The following is a 16,652-nucleotide window of genomic DNA, read 5'->3' as shown; positions in this document are numbered from 1 at the left end:
TTGGAAGGAACAAACACTGAACATCCTTTAGCCACATGTTTGGAATCAGAAGTGTTTTAGGATGGTTTTGAAAGAAAAAAAAATTGGATGTGGCGGTTCATACTTATAATCTCATCTCCTGAGAGACCGAGGAAGTAGAATAGCTGTAAGTTTGAGGCTAGTTTGGGTTTATATATTAAGTACCTGACCAACTAGATTATGTCACAACATGAGATAATCAAAACAAAACACTTGAGAAAAAGACCCAAATCAGTATCAGAAATTATTTACTACTGATCTTAAATAAGTAGTATAGAGAAGGAGAGGCAGGTGGATCTCTCTTGAGTTTGAGGCCAGCCTGGTCTTCAGAGTGAGTTATAGGGCACCCAGGGCTACACAGAGAAAACCTGCCTTGAAAAACTTAAAAAAAAAAAGACTCTAGAGGAATTCTGTATTACGAACAACTGTACATTAATATACTACATAAGAAAAATGAAACGAGCACGTTACTATAAACAAAAATGTACAGAAAAGGGTTTATCCATCTGTGACTATTTTATCTAAAGTTTTCCAGTTTTTGAAAGTTTCATACTTTATATAATGAATTTTAGTTATTTTCAATCTCACATTTCCTTTCCTCATCCCTTTCCCTATCCAACTGGCAACTGTCCTCGCTAGAGGGTGTATCAGACATTAAACTGGTAAGAACTGACATCACACTTGATCATAGCCAAAAGCTTAAGAAGCAATTGTTCTTTTTTCCCTACGAAATTTTTACTTGACTCGAAATATAAAGCTATATAAAGTAGGTACACAAATTAAACATTGACGAATAATAAATTTAGTTTTAAACAGTTCTTTGACATAAATATAATTTTATCATATATTAACTTTACACACAAGCAAATCTGTATACAAGTAAAATGAATATACTTATTTTTACGTGAAAATTAACTGTTGGCTGAGTGTTTGGTACTCTAAGACAGAGCACTTTCAATATCTTTAATATTTGTTTTAATTTTATAATCAAATGATGAGAAAGTTTTTTTTCATAAACATGTAGTATAGCCATTTCTGAAATTGCTGGAATTGTCTTAATTACAAACTAAAGTCAGCAACTTTAAAAATCATACGTTCTAGCTATATTAATCTGAAACCTGCTGGGGAATGATAGTAGGAAAACTGCAAAAGTCTTTTTTTCTCTTAATTGAGCTATTATGCTTCTATCTCTCAGTCCAAGTTTCAGGCAACATGTATTGGTGCTGCCTGTGTGATGGTATGTGCAGTGCTTAGAACCAAAGCAGCAGGGAAGTTATATAATACATCCTAGATTAGCACTGCCAAACCTTGGACTCATATGTTTGTTGGGAATCAATTTTTTGTCATTTTATGTTCATAATTTTTTTGTTGTTTTCAAAATTTTCATGACTCTCACATTTGATTACACAAACCCATATGTGGTCATGACCCATAATTTAAGAAGCTATGATAGTGACCCACAGGTAAGTGAAAAAGTGTTACTTAACATACTTCTTAAAAACTCAAGACTTGATGCCTTCATGAGAAGTCAAATATTTGAAAAATTAGTGCCAATTCTGCACAAACTTCTCAATTCATCCTATGATTTCATACTACCATTATTTTAAAACCATACAAAAATATCTCAAGGGAATTATAGACTGCTGTCTCTTATGAATACAAAGAATTCACTGACAAAATTATAGCAAATAGAGGCAAGAACATATAAAATTTGTATCAGGACTAATGGTATTATTCACATGATCATTTCAAGATATAAAGAAAAAGCATTTGACAAAAATCTAACTTTTTGATGATGAAACAGTTATTAAACAAAAGGGAAGGTCAATAAGACAAAGGCATGTACACAAAAGTCACAATTGCACAGCTGACATTATACTTACTGATAAAAAGACTGGATCTTTCCCCCTAAATTTTATCAAAAAGATATTTGGTCTGACGACTTCTCTAAAACATTTAGCTTGAGATATTTGGCAGAGCAATTAAGAAAACAAAAAAACAAGCAACTAAGCAATCCCCTCCCCAAACAAAAACAAACAAAATCCCAACCAACCAACCTATCAGCACCATCCAAAAACCAAAACTCTCCTTATTGGTTGACTGAATATAGAAAATCCAAGGAATACACTAAAATGATGAGAACTAGTAATAAACTCAGGCAAGTTGCAGAAAATGTTATCATGCACAACTGAATATATTTCTATTTGTAATGACCAACATAGAACAGAAATTAAGCACTGTGTGTTAGCATTGAAAGAATAAATTAACAACCTTGATAAAACTATAAAGCCAATCTTAAAAACTATATGCCTTCTAAGATAGTTACAATAAAAAAGTCAGGTAAGTATTAACATGGACGTGGAGAAACTGTAACCCTTTGACACTGCTGGCCTCTAACTAGTATGAATGCAAATGATACAACCATTTAAAAAAAGTCTGAAGGGTTCCTCCATCGATTTTCAGATGTCTAATATGACCCATCAATTAAATTCTTATGTATATTATGTCTAAACCAAATGAAAATTCATGTTCACTTGAAAACTTGTGCATAATCATAGTATTATGCATACCTGCCAAAAGTTGTAAACAACCAAGCATCATCCACTGATCGCCGAGTGTATAAACACAACATAGTGAACACACACGCACAGAATCCTCTTCCACAGCAAGAGTGAAGTATGTTTATTGAAAGTGGAGTGGCATTTATTGAAAGACATTTTGAAATGTATTACAAAATTAAACTGTTAACAGATTAGATAGATTTTCTAATAAACTTCTATAACACGATTGGAGATACTAATGGAAAGTACAGTGGCTAACGTTTCTAGGAAGGAAAGACCAAACTGGTAAAAGAAGCCTATGGAATTTTTAATTTTTTAATTTTTCTCTTTTTCTTGAGACAGGGCCTCACTATTATCCCTGGCTGGCCTGGAACTTGCAGAGATCTGCATGTCTCTGCTGTGGAATGCTCGGACTAAAGGTGTGTGTGCCTGGCTCTACAAACTTTTCAACAACTTCATTTACATAGGAAAATATTAATAAGACAGACTTAATATTAGTTATCTTTATATAATAATATATCTCATATTAGGAATTTAACATCAGGTGTGATGGATCACACCTCTAATTCCAGCAATCAGGGAGGATAAAGCACAGAAATAACTGTGTATTCCAGGCCACCTGTAATATGACAGAGCTCCATACTAGTTTGGGTTGCAAAATCAGACCGTGGTTTAAGAAAACACACAACACATTCCTGTCCATTAAAGATAGATAAAATGTAGAAAACAAAAATCACAAAGCTAGAGAAAATAGTTTTAAGACTTACATGATCCCAGATCTAATAGCTGACATATAAAACAGCTCTTTCACACAAAAAAGCTCAATTAAAATATGTGGCTAAAAGATTAGACCAGGAATTTCAGAGAAGTGGCTCTTCAGGGCAATTAGAAAGCAAATAATAGGTGAGGACACTGGACATCCTGTTGTGACCTCAGCATTCATAGCGCATGAACACTAGCACACTCACGAACATAGAGGAAAAAGTACATCTCATATATACACAAAAAATGAGAATTTTATGTGTACAATAAATCTACCAAGAAATCCTAACCTTGTTCATATTTGGATAAAAACCAAAAACAGAAATAATCTGCTACAGTAACCCAAAACAGGAAAAAGTCTGATGTAACTAAGTATTGGCAAGATGAAAAGATTCTAGTAGACTTAAAAATTAGGAAAAACATTAAAAACACAATGAGTCAACATATACTAATCATTAGACTAATTAAATGAGGTTTAAAACTTTGTGCTGCCAAGAACATAAATGATTATATAACATAATGTACCTGACTCAACCACTTTAGAAAATCACATGACATTATCTCTAGTTTAAGCTAAACATTCTTAGTGTTAATAGAAATTCCGCTGTAAAACTCTAGCACACTAGCACTGAGACCCTTATAAAAATACCAATGTGGAGTAATAAGTGGTAATGATGCCTAAATTTTCCCAATACAATGGTATAGTCACACAATGCAATACTCTTCTCAATCCATCCAAATTGTTGTTATAGTTATCAACACAGAAAAACTACATGAACATACACTTAGCCAAAGTGGTAAAATTATGTGCATATGATCCTAGATATTTAAAATGGAAGTCAGGTAAAACAACTAATTTTGTTAGAGATTCACAATGTATTAGAACACTATGAATTTAAGACCAGCGCAGGTGAATAATGTATTTATCTTACCAAGCCTCTTAGGAAATCCTGTTGACGGGAATCTTAGAGATGTCATAAGTTGTCCATTACCTGCTTTTTGACCAATAAACTTTACTGTTACTATTCCATATGGAAGGCACTGCCTAGGTCTATCTACTGGTCTTGAAAACAAATCATATTCATAGAAGTACACCTGAAAGACATAAAAAGAAAATCAAACTATTGTAAAATACTGGATGCAGCTTTCCAGGGGAGGATCTTAATCATTAAGATTAATCACGAACCTTGAGTGTCTCATTATATCTTGGTAGCCCCACTTCTTGACATTCCGAATGTTGTCTTGTGGTTAAACATCCTCAAGGCTATATACAGGCTATTCCTTCTATGTTAAAATCTAAAATGTCAAGGCATTTTCCCACCCATGAACAGCAACAGAGGGTCTGCATCTTCAAGGATCGTGGCTTCATTACAAACCATTTACTACTATGTGATTCTGATCAAGAGTTCCAGTATGATTTGGGAGAAAAACTGTTTATTACATGAGTATGGTACTTACCTCATAACTATTACAAAACTAAAAACCCACAATGCAAGACCCAGTGCGCTGCTGCCCTGCTCGGAGACAGTCCAGCCTTCTCTCTTTAGGGCGCTGCTTGTGTTCTAAATAAGCTTTTATCTGTCTCTTAATGTTTCCTTTTGTTTGTTTTTTTGCTGTTCGAGGCAAGATTTTTCTTTGTAGCCTTGGCTGTCCTGGACTCACTTTGTAGACCAGGCTGGCCTCTATGTCAGAGATACACCTGCCTCTGCCTTCTTGAGTGCTGGGATTACAGGTGTGTGTCACCACACCCAGCTTTCATGTTTCTTTGAGTAGACAAGAACTGTAGCAATCCCTTTAACTTCTATAACCCCTGTTTTGTTAAGGCTATATAAAATTCCTCTTCCTCCCACCACATATTTTCACTTGGAAGCTACTGATACTGGCAGAAGCAGAGTAATATTTTAAAATAAGTAGTATTTTTTTTAAATAAAAGTACTACATATGTTCTGAAACCTATTTCAAGTCAGATACAATAATAAAAAATATTGGGCTGGAATGATGGCTCAGAAGTTAAGAACACTCACTGTTATTCCAAAGGTCCTGAGTTCAATTCCCAGCAACCACATGGTGGCTCATAACCATCTATAGTAAGATCTGGTGTGCAGGCAGAATGTTGTATAAATAATAAATTAAATCTTTTAAAAAAATGTACTTTGCCTGTGTTTATAACCCTTACACATTTAAGGTACTATGTGTTTAAAAAATATTAATACTTTTTACATGTGGAAACATACATATATACTTCCAAGAGAAGACTTTTCATTTATGTATATTTTAATATCCTATTAAAAATCTAAAAGTGTTAAGTAAAATAAAATAAAAACTGCTCTTTTATTTAATGGTTAATTTGTAAAGCTTTTCTTTGATCCTTTACTAAATTATAAGAAATCAATTCTACTGTTTAAAATCACCTTACTTTAGCATATTTTAATTGATACATCACAACCAGACATATTTATGGAGTTTAGTATACATTTTTGTTATTTTATACATATATGTATGGTCAGAGATCAGAAGTCAACCATGGATGCCATTCCTCAGTGGCAACAATTTCTGTTTTTTGAAACAAGATGTCTCACAGGATTGGAATAATTTACCAAGCAGGCTAAGCTGCTTGGCCAATAGGTTCTAGCTCCTTCCTGCTTTGCCTCTATATAGCTCTAGCAGTATAGGCACATACCACTATATCTGTTTTTTTTCCTCCCCACTGGTTCTGGGGATTGAAGTAAGGTCTTTATGCTTGCAAAGCAATCACTTTATCCACAAGCTATCTCTCCAGCCCTCTGTGTGTGTTTGTGTGTATTATAAACGACATAAACAAAATTACAGAACTTCACATTTATCACCTTCCCCATCATTGCTTTTTTCTTTTTTTGTGTGGTAAACATTTGAAATTTACTTTTAGTGACTTTGAAATATAAGTAACTGGTTGTAGTTATGTCACTGTGAAGCCCTGTTCAAAAGACAGCCAACTTGGAAATTAAGTCTAGGAATCTAAATAGTTGCTGTACTCACCCTGTGTCTTTCAAGTAACCAATAAAACTTAACATTAACTTACCATTGAATTGTAGGCTTGTAGCTCAACGGTATCTTTCAGAGAGGGCATATTCCTTGACATGTGGCAATCAAAGTTAGGAGAAGGATCCAGAGAAACTTTGTTTTTATCCACAGAAGGCTGAATTTTCTTTATTTTCCCAAAGAGAACCTAAAAGGCAAAAGACAACACAGAATACTTTAAAGCCTTATGCTTTTAATAACAACTTATTAAAAAAACTGTTAATCCATGCTCTGGATGAATGGGATGTTTTAACATGGTAACTATGCCACTTATTTTTCAAATTAAACTTTAAGATTAGAATTACTTCTAATAAAAACTTCAAAAAACTTACCTTTAGAAGTAAGTTTACTATGAAAGTGTATATGAAACACTGTATTTGAGTTAGAAGAAGAGAATGGTAGGAGAGAGCAGGTGACATAAATCTAGACAGTAAAACACACTATTTTTTTCCCCTTTGTGTTTCTGAGATGGTCTCACTGTAAAGCTCTCGCTAGCATGAAACATGCTATATAGGCAAGGCTGCCCTCAAATTTGTGATAGCTTTCCTGTTCCTACCTCCCAAATTCTGGGATAATAGGTGTGTGTCATCAGGCCCAACATACAGTGTGGAAAGTAAGTACCATCTGAACAAAGTAAGGAAGATTATTCAACAAAGAAGACAACTAAAAAAGTTATACTATACTATTAAATGTATAAATAAAAACAAATATTATTCAAGTTAAACATTGAAGTATTGAAAACAAGTGTGAAAATGGATAAAATGCAAGAAAACAAGTGCCTAAAATGAAACTCAGAAGTGTTTTTGAAGAACAGTGGCCAAGAACCGATGAACTCAAATCATGCAGATTTCACTATATCAGGGTTTAAAACTGCTCCACACCAAACACCAAATAAGTATACAATTTAAAGTAATCTAAATCATGAATGAATGAATAAATGATGAAAGGTGAGACAGAAGTACAAAGAATTCACAAGAGTAAACATTTTATATAAACTCTAATTACATCACTGTTTTTTAAAAAATAAAAGATCATTTTATTATAATGATTCAAGTAAAAACATCACACACAGAGATTAAAGTAGCTAATCAAATATATACTAGCATAGAGTTTGCATCTCTAGGCATCTCAGTGAACTTAGAGATGCTATTCTGAATTCATGGATCATGGCTTAGGTTTTTATACTTTTACACACTCCTCTCCCTCCCTCTGACACATAGACACACAGACACTAACAGAGTTGAAAGTAGGGAAACAATTAGCTTAATATCCTCTTTTGTGATTCACATGTTCTTTTGCCTGCATCCTGTCCTTCCTCATAACATAAGGTTATGTTACCTAATGTTACTTCTCAACTCTCCTTTTTTAAAAAAAAGATTTATTTATTACATATACATATTCTGCCTGCACCAGATCTTATTACAGATTGTTGTGAGCCACCATGTGTTTGCTGGGTGAACTCAGGACCTTTGGAACAGCCAGTGCTCAACCTCTGAGCCATCTCTCCAGCCCTCAAGTCTCATTTTTAAATGTTATTCTACATTCACACTTACAGCTGTTTGCATACATAACACATACATCATAGGCATGGATGAAGAAGAATTTGTTTTTTAGTGTTTTCAATGGCTAATCCATTCATCCAAACGTCAAAATAATACTTACTCAAGGATGGTATCTTAGGTCCCTGAAACTGAAAGATATATAATAAACCTGGCAAAAATGACTAATATCTGTGGACTAGCTAACAGCACTGTACCACTCTTCATTCTCACTTCTGATCAATGTCCTGTAGTTTTATAAAATGTTTGCTGATTAAGAACAAGGCAAGACTGGATGGACTACCCACAGAAACTCTCCAGTCTGTATTTGCAACCCTTCCCTAAATTGTAAATCATTCTAAAATAAAGCTTATTAAAAATAAAAACCACATAGATTCCCCACACATTAATAGTGGAAGACTTGAACAGCCCACTCTCAACAAAGTACAGGTCAACAAAACAGAAATTAAACAAAGAAACAATAACTCTAACAGAGGTCACGAATTAAAAGGATCTAACAGATATCTACAGAACCTTTCACCCAAACACAAAAGAATTTACCCTCTTCTTTATTTTGGAACCTTCTCCAAAATAGACCATATAGTTGGTCACAAGGCGAGCCTCAACAGATACAAGAAGATTGAAATAATCCCTTATATCCTATCTGATCACCATGGACTAAAGCTGGACCTCAACAACAACAGAAATAGCAAAAAGCCTACAGACACATGGAAACTGAACAACTCGCTACTCAATGACAGCTAAAGAAAGAAAGAAATTAAGTCTTCCTAGAATTCAGTGAAAATGAAGATACAACATACCCAAACTTACCGGACACGATAAAAGCAGTGCTAAGAGTAAAGTTCATAGTACTAAGTGCCTTCAAGAAGAAATTCAGAACATCTCATTCAAGCAACTTAATGGCTTACCTAAAAGCCCTAGAGAAAAAAGAAGCAGACACACCAAAGAGGAGTAGACAGCTGGAAATAATAAAATTTAGGGCTGAAATCAATAAATTAGAAACAAATAAAACAATTCAAAGATCAATGAAACCAAGAGCTGGGTCTTTGAGAAAATCAACAAGATAGAGAAACCCTTGGCCAAACTAAAAAAAAAGGCAGAGACTATCCAAATTAACCAAATCAGAAATGAAAAGGGGGACATAACAACAGACACAGAGGAAATCCAAACAATCGTTAAGATTTACTTCAAAAGTCTATAGGGCACAAAATTTGAAAATCTAAATGAAATGGACAATTTTCTTGATCGATTACACTTACCAAAGCGGAATCAAGACCAGGTAAGTCAATTAAATAGTCCTATATCCCCTAAGGAAATAGAAGCAGTCATCAAAAGTCTCCCATCCAAAAAAAGCCCAGGGCCAGATGGTTTCAGTGCAGGATTCTACCAGACCTTCAAAGAAGAGCTAACACCAATACTCTTAAAACTATTCCACAAAATAGGAACAGAAGGAACACTATCAAATTCATTCTATGAAGGTAACCTTGGTACCTAAACCCCACAAAGACCCAACAAAGAAAGAAAATTTCAGGCCAATCTCCCTTATGAACATTGATGCAAAAATACTCAACAAAATGCTTGCAAACTGAATACAAGAACACATCAAAGGTATCATCCACTATGACCAAGCAGGCTTTATCCCAGGCATGCAGGGGTGGTTCAATATGAAATCCATCAATGTGATCCACCATATAAACAAGCTGAAGAAGAAAAAGCACATTATCATCTCCCTTAGATGCTGAAAAGCATTTGACAAAATCCAACACCCATTCATGTTCAAAGTCTTGAAGAGATCAGGGATACAAGGCACATACTTGAACATAGTAAAGGCAATATACAGCAAACCCATAGGTGATATCAAACTAAACAGAGAGAAACTTAAATCAATCCCACTGAAGTCTGGGACAAGGCAAGGCTGCCCACTCTATCCGTATCTCTTCCACATAGTTCTTGAAGTCCTTGCTAGAGCAATGAGACAATTAAAGGAGATCAAGGGGATGCAAATTGGAAAGGAAGAAGTCAAAGTATCACTATTTGCAGATGATATGATAGCATAGTATGAGTGACCCCCAAAATTCTACCAGGGAACTCCTACAGCTGATAAACACCTTCAGCAAAGTGGCTGAATACAAAATTAACTAAAAAAAAAAAAAAATCAGTAGCTCTTCTGTGTACAAAAAGACAAAAGGGCTGAGAAAGAAATTAGGGAAACAACACCCTTCACAATAGCTACAAAGGACATAAGTACCTTGGTGTGACCCTAATCAAGCAAGACAAAGACTTCCATGAAAAAAACTTCAAGTCTCTGAAAAAAGAAATAGAAGATATCAGAAGATGGAAAGATCTCTCATGCTCATGGCTTGGCAGGATTAACACAGTAAAAATGGCCATCTTACCAAAACCAACTTACAGATTCAATGCAATTTCCATCAAATTACCAACACAATTCTTTACAGACCTTGAAAGAAAAATTCTCAACTTCATATGGAATAACAAGAAACCCAGAATTGCTAAAACAATCCTCTATAATAAGAGATCCTCTGGAGGTATCTCCATCCCTGATCTCAAGCTGTACTATATACAGCAACAATACTAAAAACTGCATGGTACTGGCATAGAAACTGACTGGTGGATCAATGGAATCGAATAAAAAACCCTGAAAATAAGTTCCCACACTTACTGACACCTGATTTTTGACAAAGATGTCAAAACCATTCAATGGAAAAAAGATAGCATCTTCAACAAATGGTGTTGGTCTAACTGGATGTCTACACGTAGAAAAATGAAAATAGATCCATACTTATCACCCTGCACAAAACCGAAGTCCAAGTAAATCAAAGACCAGAATATAAAACCAGACACACTAAACCTGTTAGAAGAAAAAGTGGGGAAAAGCCTGGAATTCATTGGTACAGAAGACAATTTCCTGAATAGAACACCAACAGCACAGGCTCTAAGAGCAACTATCAATATATGGGACCTCATGAAACTGAAATGCTTCTGTAAAGCAAAGAACAGTGTTGTCAGAACAAAACAACTGCCTACAGTCATTGGGAAAGGGTCTTCACCAACCCTATATCTGACAGAGGGCCAATATCCAGAATAAAGAACTCAAGAAGTTAAACAGCAACAAAGCAATTAATCCAATTAAAAAATGGGGTACAATTAAACAGAGAATTCTGAATAGAGGAATACAGAATGAACAAGAAACACTTAGAGGGGAAATGCAAATCAAAACGATCCTGCGATTTCACCTTACACCCATCAAAATGGCTAAGATCAAGCTGAAGAGGTTGTGGAGAAAGAGGAACCCTACTCCACTGCTGGTGGGAATGTAAACTTGTACAACCACTTTGGAAATCAATCTGGCATTTTCTCAGACAATCAGGAATAGTGCTTCCTCAAGATCCAGATATACCACTCCTAGGCATATATCCAAAAGATGCTCAAGTACATAACAAGGATATTTGCTCAACCATGTTTGTAGCAGCTTTATTTGTAATAGCCAGAAGTTGGAAACAACCCAGAAGCCCCTCAGTGGAGGAATGGATACAGAAATTGTGGTACATCTACACAATGGAATATTACTCGGCAATTAAAAAACAAGGAAATCATGAAAAGGAAATGGTGGGAAGTAGAAGATCATCCTGAGTGAGGTATCCAGAAGCAAAAAGACACACAGGATATATACTCACTCATAAGTGGGTATTAGATAGTCAACATAGGATAAATATACTAAAATGTAATCAAGGATGACTCTGGCTAAGATGCTCAATCCCCATTCAGAAGAGGGAAAAAACAGAACAGGACAGGAGCCTACCACAGAGGGCCTCTGAAAGGCTCTACCTTGCAGGGTATCAGAGCAGATGTTAAGACTTATAGCCAAACTTTGGGCAGAGTGCAGGGAATCCTATGAAAGAAGTGAAAGATAGTAGGACAGGAACTCCACAAGGAGAGCAACAGAACCAAAACATCTGGGCACAGGGGTGTTTTCTGAGACTGATACTCCCAGCAAGGCCTATTCATGGAGATAAACTAGCCCATGGCAGTTCAGTGTCCAAATGGGTTCCATAGATAGTAATGCGAACAGGGACTGTCTCTGGCATGAACTGATTGGCCTGCTCTTTGATCACCTCCCCATGAGGGGCGAGCAGCCTTACCAGGACACAGAGGAAGACAATGCAGCCACTCCTGATGAGACCTGATAGACTAGGATCAGAGGGAAGGGGAGGAAGACCCTTATTAGTGGGCTTGGGGAGGGGCATGAGTGGAGAAGGGAGAGGGAAGGTGGGACTGGGAGGGGCAGAGGGAGGGAGCTACAGGGGGGATAGAAAATGAATAAACTGTAATTACTAAAAATTAAAAAAAAACAAAAAATAAAAACACAAATACTAAAAATAAACTGGACTTTATTCATTTTTTTAGTTTTTTGCTTTTTCAAAGACAGGGTTTCTGTGTTGCCTTGGCTGTGCCCTGAACTCAAATGTAACCAGCTGGCCTTATATTCACAGAGAATAGCCTGCCTCTGTTTTCACAAGTGCTAGGATTACAGGCATGCACCACTTGCCTGGCTACTGGACTTTTCTTAAATTATGTTTTAGGCAACAGATACCGTTTACAAATTGAGAAAACAAAAAGGAAAAACCTCAAAAAATGACTGGGGTTACAAACAGGCAATTCACTAAATGTAAATAATAAACATATAATAGTAACAAAGTCTGAATTAGGTAATAACCACATCAAGATAATTGACTAGCCTGGAAATGACCTTTTAAAAGTCTAACACACAGGTTTTCTGAGGATGTGAGAAAAGAGGCAGGTGTATATGGAGTGAGACAAGTAGTTGGTGCTCTTTTCAGGTCCTCTGGACATTACACAGCAAATTATGTAGAAAATGCACATGCCACTGACTTAAAGAACTCTATCTAATTAGTTAATTTTTAATTCTTACATACTTGTTCAGAAGTAATCTTTATTAGAAGTTGTTCATTTTTAATTTAGGACTTTTCAAGGTTTTATGCTTGGTCTCATAACTGCCTGTTAGTTAAATCATTCCAATGCTGTTTGAAAACATCATGAGGTAATTCTACATGATCTAGAAATACCACATCTGGCTATATTACAAAAATATAAGGGCCAGTGAGATGGCCCATCAAGTAAACGTACTTCCTGCCAAGTCTAATGGTCTTTATAGGATCCGCAAGGTAGGAGATAATCAACTCTCATAAGCTGTTCTCTCGCAACTACGGGCACTAAACATACAAAGAAATTTGAGTGCAGTATTTTTTTGTGTGGTATGTATATAAATGTATTTGTGTGGATACTGTGTGTGTGTGACAGGGATAAGGATGACAGTGCCTACCTCAATCACTATACACCATATTTTTTGAGACAGGGTCTCTCATTGAACACAGAAGCTCACTTATTTGGGCAGCCTTGCTTAACAGCAAGCCCAAAGAATCCTGTTATACTCTATCTTCCCAGAGCTTGGATTATGTGTGATCTTCCGTATCACGCTTACATGCACACTAGGGATCCAAACTTAGGTCCTTATGTTTGCATGGTAAGGTGACTGAAGCATTCCCCATCTCCAAACTTAAGAGTCTTCAAGGAACATTTATATATCTGTCGTTATAGAACAATTTAAATAGTCAAGATAAATGAGAATGCAAATATGGTGCATATACCTTATGAGAAGGGAAATCTGAGAAGAATGATAAACAGCACCTGCTGAGTGATGTGACAGCTACAGTGTCTTCACTCATATGGGTACTCACAATGGTCAAACTCTACTCTTCGTTCTACAGAAGAGAACGCTGACTTTCAAGGTCTGGTGGGAGAAGGTATAGTATTTACTGTTTAATGTATATAGTATTTTGGCTTGAAGTTGCAGTGAGTTCTGGAGGAAATGTGATGATTGAACAACAATATGACTATATTTGAAGCTACTGGAATGTATTTAAAAACTGTTAAGAGTACATTTTATGGTACTTTACTATAAAATAATGTTTGTAAAACATTTTTGTGCACTTAATAGCATTTTCCAAACATGTTTTGAAAAACTAGAATGATATTTTGTGCCTGTGTGTGCGCACCTTGGGGACAGATGTATTCGTGCTTGGAAAATACTCTCGTGACTGAACCATATCAAGGTTTTATTACTAACAAATGAGTGCACGTCTTTCTACGTTTCTTTTTGTTTTTCTTTTCCCACCTTCCTTCCTTCCTTTCCCTTTTTTTTTGTGTGTGTTTGTGTGTGAAACCCACAGAGACAGGGTTTCTCTGTGTAGCTCTGGCTGCCCTAGAACTTAACTCTATAGATCAGGCTGGTCTCACACTCACAAAGATCCACCTGCCTCTGCCTCCCGAGTACTGGGATTAAAGGTGTGCACCACCGCCACCACCACCTGGCTTCTGTTTTTCATTTTCCAGTGTTGGAACTCCAAGCCAAGGCTTCATACACACTAGATAAGTACTCTACCACTGAGAATATCCCTTCTGGTCATGTGTGTGTGTGTGTGTGTGTGTGTGTGTGAGAGAGAGAGAGAGAGAGATAAGGGTTTGTGTACACACTATGTGCTATGTGAGGAGGCAAGAGGAAGACTTACTCCTTTGAGATAGGGTCTTATACTGGAACTTGGCTGGTGTCCAGAAAGTCTGAGTAATCCTCCTGTCTCTGAGCCTCCTGAACAGCATTGGGGTTATAGCTGTGCATGGCCAAATCCAGTTTTTCACTTGGATGCTGGGTATCCACAACTCAGGTTCTCATGCTTGTGTGCCAATTACCAACAGTGTTGAGTATACTGGTTTTCTAAGAGAGTTTGGTCTATCAGGCAAACTTGAACTTGCTGTGTTGCCGGGGGGGTGAAGTGGGGGGGGAAGTCTTGAACCCAAACCTTCCACATGCTTGGATTATAGGCATGTTTGGTCCATGTAATACTTTGTATCATATCATTGTATAAGCATTTCCATAAGCCCTTAACAATGTTCTGTAGAAGCTGAAGAAATGGCTTGATGGTTAAAAGCACTTGCTGCTCTTGAAGAGGACCCAGGTCCAGTTCCTAGTATCCACATGGTGGCTCCCAACCAGCTGTCACTCTAGTTCAAGAGGATCCAGTGCCCTCTTCTGGCCTCTGCAGGCAGGTACACATTTGGTGCACTTACATATATGCAGGCAAAACAGCCATACACACAGAAGTAAAGAAATCTTTTACAAAATGCTTGTCCATCTAATGATAATGGATTTATCATATTCCAGAGAAAAGAATACATGACAATTCCATCATACGCTAAGTGGGTACTTTAGTGGTGACTATTATGTTTTACTATAAACAAACGATACTCTCTCATACAAAGGTTTGTGTTCTGACGTCTTGTTCTACTATAATTTGTTTGCCCCAAATTATCATTTTATATAAGCAGGGCACATTTGTTAAAAAAAAATCAATATTGGTATAATCCTATTTTAATTGTTAGGAAGATACAAACTACTATGGTATTACAGTATGACAAAAAAATAAAAGAGGAATCCAGAAAAAAGTATGTATTGGGAAGATGATGTTGAGTGCTGCCTTTGCATACTTGAGTCCTTACTTTGTGCTGCAGTAGATAAAGAGTAAAGAACAAGGTAAAATTCCAAAGGATGATAAAATAACTATGAAATTCTATTTAAGATAATTTAAACTCAAAGCAAGTTAAGTCCATGCTCACTGAAAGTAAACTGATCCTGTATTTAGTATGTTTTATGCTACTACCTACCTTAAAAATCATAATACTTTCTACAGGAGAGTTTTGACTCTGAGCATAATTCAGGGAAACATCAACATGTCTAAACATATAAATTCCAAGAAGAGGATTCCCAAGTATCTTCAGTGTGGATGCCCTGGCACTTAGCCCGTTCTGGTAAACGTCTACCATGTCACTCTGAGGAAGTGCTAAAAAGCAGAAATGTTCTTCCAGTTCTCTGCCGTGTCTCCCACTCTCACGCATCTCTGACCTAAGGGAAAACCAAGTGACATGCAGTTAAACCAACTTTCAAAAAGATGAACTGTCTCAGCTTATCAAAGCAAGCAGAAAGTACTGACAATAATCAGAGGCACTAACTCAAAATATGATAGTAAGTTAGGGCTGAAAACCATCTAAAAACCAAGCTCAAGAGACCATGTCCAGGATTTATGGGTAGCCTGGATGGGGTGATGGTTAACATCTACTGAACACTTTTTTAACTTTTTATTTACTTTGTATCCCAGCTGTAGCCTCCTCCTTCATCCCCTCCCATTTCCTCTGACCCTAGCCTATCAGATCTCATCAGGACTGGCTGCATTGCCTTCCTCTGTGGCCTGGTAAGGCTGCTCTCCCCTCAGGGGGAGGTGATCAAAGAGCCAGCCACTACCAAACACTTTTAAATATAGCCAGTACATGATCTTAAACTTTCTTATACACGTTTTCTTTTCAAATATCTAACTTTTCTATTGTTATAAACATCTAAAAAGTAAGTTTCAAAATACACTGAACTACCTTACCCTTTAGCCAAAGTAACATTATAACAGGGTTGTAATTATACAGTACCTAATATCTCAATTTACTGAGCTACTGGGCTCCACAGTTTATGGAAACTTAGTATTGCCTATCTAGTCAAGTTGATCAGTGTCCCTTTTACTCTAGAAACATACTCACCTCAATGTACCTTTTATCA

The 16,652-nt window shown here is 36.3% G+C and overlaps 1 protein-coding gene and 1 pseudogene across 4 annotated transcripts in view; both read right to left on the bottom strand.

The window, feature by feature from the left end:
* The window catches only part of Tex15 (testis expressed 15, meiosis and synapsis associated), a 77,120-nt gene that overhangs the window by 17,142 nt on the left and 43,326 nt on the right, over positions 1–16,652 (bottom strand). For 3 of the 4 annotated variants that reach the window (XM_060381598.1, XM_060381599.1, XM_060381600.1), the window contains 3 exons: positions 15,716–15,953; positions 6,400–6,546; positions 4,274–4,436 (listed from right to left, as the gene is read on the bottom strand). In XM_060381598.1, the coding sequence (XP_060237581.1) occupies positions 4,274–4,436; positions 6,400–6,546; positions 15,716–15,953 (548 nt within the window). The remainder of the gene's footprint in view (positions 1–4,273; positions 4,437–6,399; positions 6,547–15,715; positions 15,954–16,652) is intronic. The other variant, XM_021636520.2, reaches the window with a different exon arrangement.
* On the bottom strand, positions 636–729 carry LOC132653880 (U2 spliceosomal RNA; annotated as a pseudogene).

Source organism: Meriones unguiculatus, chromosome 4 (assembly GCF_030254825.1).
Source record: "Meriones unguiculatus strain TT.TT164.6M chromosome 4, Bangor_MerUng_6.1, whole genome shotgun sequence".
Lineage (NCBI taxonomy): Eukaryota > Metazoa > Chordata > Mammalia > Rodentia > Muridae > Meriones > Meriones unguiculatus.
This window is presented reverse-complemented; position numbering and strand designations above follow the sequence as displayed.